General features: G+C 47.3%; 1 protein-coding gene across 1 annotated transcript; it reads left to right on the forward strand.

Moving 5' to 3' along the window:
* Window positions 1–484: 484 nt before the first annotated feature.
* LOC149922280 (uncharacterized) lies at window positions 485–3,867 on the forward strand. The gene has a single exon (XM_090162275.1). The coding sequence runs from the start codon at window positions 485–487 to the stop codon at window positions 3,773–3,775; it is 3,291 nt and encodes a 1,096-aa protein (XP_090018401.1). The 3' UTR covers window positions 3,776–3,867.
* The last annotated feature ends 947 nt before the right edge of the window (window positions 3,868–4,814 follow it).

The raw sequence follows: 4,814 nt of genomic DNA on the forward strand, positions 1-4,814 counted from the left end.
TCATTTTTGGCCAGTTCTCAGTCGCGTCTATTCAAAGCGAAAACAAGCCTCGACTAACCACCGCGTAACTCGTCTCGAGAGTTATTTTATTAAAGGGATAGTTTAAACTTTAGAATAGCTTACGATTTCCAAAGGGTGTTTTCTAAGTTCTACCTGAAAAGGGAAACGTAATCGTTTATTTCGTTTCGTTGAAGGGAAAACAAAGGCGACGAAGTGAAGTAGGTCGAGCGACTGCCGAAAAAGCGCTCCAAGCGGCTGGACCCGTTATCGCTTAGAAGCGCCTTTTCTCGCGTAGGCCGTGAAGGAAGTGACTTTTCTCGGAGCCGGGACGTGATTCATTTACCGAAAGACAGCGAGAGTGTTCGAAAGTGAATGACTTATCCCAGGGAGTCGCGCTCCACCACGACCGTAGCTCGCGACGCGACGATGCCCCAATCAGGTGTAAACTGACGTAATTTAGCAAATAAAAATAAACAATAAAAAAATGCCTGTGAAACAAGGACTGGCTTCATTGGAAGATGGCTTCAGGGTGCGTTATCTAGGAAGTCTCGGCTTCTCTAATGGATCTAAGACGCCCAGAATACAAACGTTGCAGAGGCCGATGCTGCAGTTATATTCGGCCGCCAGAAGAAGGGGCGAAGACCGACGTAGCACCCATTCCTTGGCCTTGACGCAATTCTTGGACGTGTCTGATTACGGGTTAGTGGTGGTGGACATCGAGGAAGATCCCGAAGACGGGGAACTCTCGCCGGTGATAACCAAAGTCATTACCCCAGTCCAAAATATCGTGTTGTGGGCGGCGGTAAGGTTCCACACGCGACCGACGAAGAGGAAGTCTATGGGCGCCGCTTTCGTCCCGATCGCCTGCTCAGACGGAGTCTTGGATAAGAACGCCTTCATTCAGCTCGGAAACAAGCAGCGGTTTCTAGTGAGCTTAACGCATCCGCCGTTGTTCGTGTGTCTTCTGCAGAGGGTCGCGAACCCCAAATCGGTCGAGTGTCACGCCTTCGTGTGCTCCACGGCCGAAGACGCGCTTAGTATCTCGTCTATGGTCGGAGGCAGTAAGGAAGAACGAGGGCCTACCGGAACGTTGGGCTACTTCACGGGTCCGAAATCTCACAGTCACACCTTCAAATCGTCCAGGGATCCGTCGCATTCCGAAGAGGACTTGTTATCAACGTCCACAATTACGCCGTCGTCCATTACTACCGCTACCGAGGCCACTTCTAGCAGGATGACGGTTGACAGTAATAGAGTGAGTAGAGCTCATTATACCAACGGACATTCTCGAAACGAATTAAAATACAAGAGATCCCGGTCTTGTCCGAGACCGGCTCCGGATGAGAGTTCTTTGGATTACGCCGAATTCAAGCGAGACCACGCCAGTCCGCCACCGAACAGAAGGGAACTCAGTCCCTTAAACAACCGAAGAATGAGAGAACCGAGTCCGGTACTTAGACGAGAAATGAGTCCCATATCTGACCGAAGGGAGATGACCCACGCGAGAAGTCCAGTGGTGGGTAGGAGGGAACATACCCTAAGAAGAGAAGAATTTAGTCCAGTCTTAGGACGACGAGACGAACAAAGTCCGATCATTGAAAGAAGAGGCGAGAACGGAGGAGCGTATCACGAGAGTCCGGTTCTGGGTAGACGCTTCGAAAACGACAAAATGTCCCAAACACCGAAACTATCCAAACGATTCGTACAGTCCAAATTCTACGATAAAAAGTCGTACTCGCCTCCGAAACCTCCCAAGAGAAGGTCCAAAAGCCTCGGCCGACACGTAGTGACGTCGTCTCCGGATCTGAGCGGAGACAATTCGGATTTGAACAGCTATAGAAATGAAACAACGCGCCAAGACCACCGAGATTCTAACCATATCGCGACCCTGGGCACGCAGCCAAAACGTTCGGAAAATCGGCCATTGCCCAGCTACCAATTCGGTCAACACGAGAAGTCTTTCCAGACAAACTCGAGCGAGCAGAGCACCAGCCCGGCTTCCGCGAACTCTTCCGAAGAGTCGAGTTCGGCGAGAAAACCGCGAGAAATGGTCACCATGAGCCACACGGTCGACTTCAGCAGCGAAGGAGAGGGCAGCGTTCGCAATTCTTACTTGACGAAAAACAGCGTCCGAAAACACGAAGAGAAATCGCGGTACCGAAGAGACGTCACTCAATTCAACGGCGCGCATCGTTCGTTGAGAAAAAGGACCCCGTCACCACCCAAAATAAGGGACGCCTTTACCATGACAGAGTTACCAAAGCAATACAAAACGGAAGCCATCTCCGACCAGGAGTTTTCGGACGCGGACTATACAGTTAGAAACGGTCACCATTCGGAAGGAACGCAAACCAATCCCAAACGCTTCGTGAAACATCAAGAGAGTCACGTGAGAAGATCTCAACCCGATTTACGAATGCTTAACGGAAATGGGATTTCGAACGGCCATCACGTTCAAAAGTCTGACGAGTCGGACTCGGAAAAATACCGGCTTGGCATCAGGGTAGAACCGCAAAGAGAATACGCGGTCAAAATTGGAGACACGGGTCTGTTCAGAATGGTCAAAGAGACGAGAGAAACGGAGTATAAAAGGCAACGCTGGGAACCTCAACGGGAAGATATCAGCAGCGACAGCGAGTCCAACGAAATATTGAATCATCCGAAATTTTTACGTAGCACCGATGTCGGCATCTGGGTACCTCCATCTTACTCCCAGCCCGACGAAAGCAAACGGTCGTCTTCGACCAGAGAACTCGCGTCCAGTGGCACTCAAACCAGGGTGCAGTACATTAACTCGAACGTCCGCTACGAAGAAGAAAGGGACCAAGTGAAAGAATTGGAATCGGCCAATGAAATTATGGGCAATGGCACTTCTAGAGTGACCATTACGGTCCCCTACGTCAAGGACGTAGGATCTAGGGTATTGGACAGTACGTACGCCCAGAGCGGGGCTTCTTACATACCTCACGGGGTTCGCAGTTACCACAGACGCGACCAAGTCCGGAACTGGTCGACGGTCAGTGTCACTTCGGATCAATCCTACCAAGGATCATCCACTTTGCCTCTAGCCAAATCGAGACACCACCAGCAGAACAAAGTGATACGATGGTCGTCGGTGGAAGACATACCGAGACGAAGAGGTTTCTTAACCACCATCAAACGATTCAGCGTTCGGTCCCTCACCAGGGCTAAGAAGAAAACGGGGCAACTGCTGAACTCGCTTAAATCGCGAATGAAATCGGACAAACCTCGTAGAGCTTATCGCGGTTCGGGGGACAAGGCGTACGACACGACGGAAGTGTGTCTCAGACCGGATGGCAATCGACAGAACGTCCTCAAGAAAAAGAAGAAACGACAACAGTCGTGGAGCTTCCACGATCTACGAACCGAATTTCCAGCCGGACGTCCGACCAGAAGACGACGGTACGGTAGCCAAGACGACTTGTTGGAACGAAACGGAAGTCCGGTTGGATCCGGCAACAGCAACAACTCGGCTCGGGAACTAATCAGTCGCAAAAAGAAACGGAACATCCGGTACGACGGCGGAAACAGTGACGAATCGTCGGATTCGGGGGTCGAGGAGTATCCTTCGGACTATTCGGACGCGCTGGCGGCGGCCAGATCCAGAAGATCCAAGTCGGTACCGCAAAAGTTCCCTTCGGACGTGACACTGTTGAACGTAGATTCGCCAACTTCCAATAACTCTCGCAAAAAGCGAAATAACGGACGTTGGAGTCAAACGGACTTACACGGCGAATTGGGCTACATTCCGTAAAAAATTACAAATACATTCGCTAAAGTGAATTTATTATTGATGATAATTGATGCCATAGCCATTTTTGTCCAGAATGCCACGAACTATAGTGCAGCTACTTTATTTTATTTTAATTATTTTTATATTATATTAATATTCTAGTAAATTTGGACACGTTTTAAGAAGAATGTAAATAAATCCTAAATATAATTTTGAAACTATAGCGGCTTCTATTATTTTACAAGGATAACCATTATTAATACGCCGTATAAAATTATCTGAAAACCAAGGTTTGGGGGCCATTTTGGCATTTTATACATACATTTTTGAAAGTTTTATCGTGGAACTTCACCCGCGGATATTTTACCATAGTTTTATACATTTTGCTACACACTCAGCTAGATCCTTCGTCAAGATTTCTAGTTCTAATTCGTGAGTGAAAACTTCAACCACGGCGCCAGTTTATGATTTCGCCAAGGGTGCGCTTTAAAGAGGCTAATTTTGCTTTCAGTTTCGAAACTAACCCAGTTCATAAGCCACGAGGCTCTGTGTTCAGATCTTTGCGATGGGAAAGGAACAAAAATACGATATATTGAAAATCATTTTCTCCAAAATAATAATTAAAAAGGCCCCTCTAGCTCCTTAAACTCCCTACTATTAAAAATGGGAAAGTTTTGGAACATTCATCTAGGCGCAAAATGCCTTGGGTGGATAGATTTCGTAACTTACAACTTAAGAAATACATTCTTCGAAAGATACCGAGAGTAAAAATTCTGGCATCTTAAATGCCGCGCCGGAAATAGTTTTATAATTATACAGTGTGCAGATCTGATATTATTTATAGAGTATGAAAGGGTAAATTGTAATAAATATAAATTTCCGTCAAATTACGTTAGTTAAATTGGCCCGATATCACTGTCGTGTCGAGATCCTTGAATCAGCGAATGAAATTACAGAAAGAAAAATCATTGTTCTCCATCAGTTTCGCGTGGTTTCTAGGCATCGATCACGATTCAGCGTTCAAAAATCTCGAAAACGATTACTTTGCATCATGCTTTTC

The sequence above is a fragment of the Leiobunum rupestre genome, chromosome 11 (assembly GCF_980474605.1).
Source record: "Leiobunum rupestre chromosome 11, qqLeiRupe1.1.hap1, whole genome shotgun sequence".
In the NCBI taxonomy this organism is placed as follows: domain Eukaryota; kingdom Metazoa; phylum Arthropoda; class Arachnida; order Opiliones; family Sclerosomatidae; genus Leiobunum; species Leiobunum rupestre.

Coding starts and splice junctions, on each gene's coding strand:
- LOC149922280 (XM_090162275.1), top strand. CDS start 485: ATGCCTGTGAAACAAGGACTGGCTTCATTGGAAGATGGCTTCAGGGTG.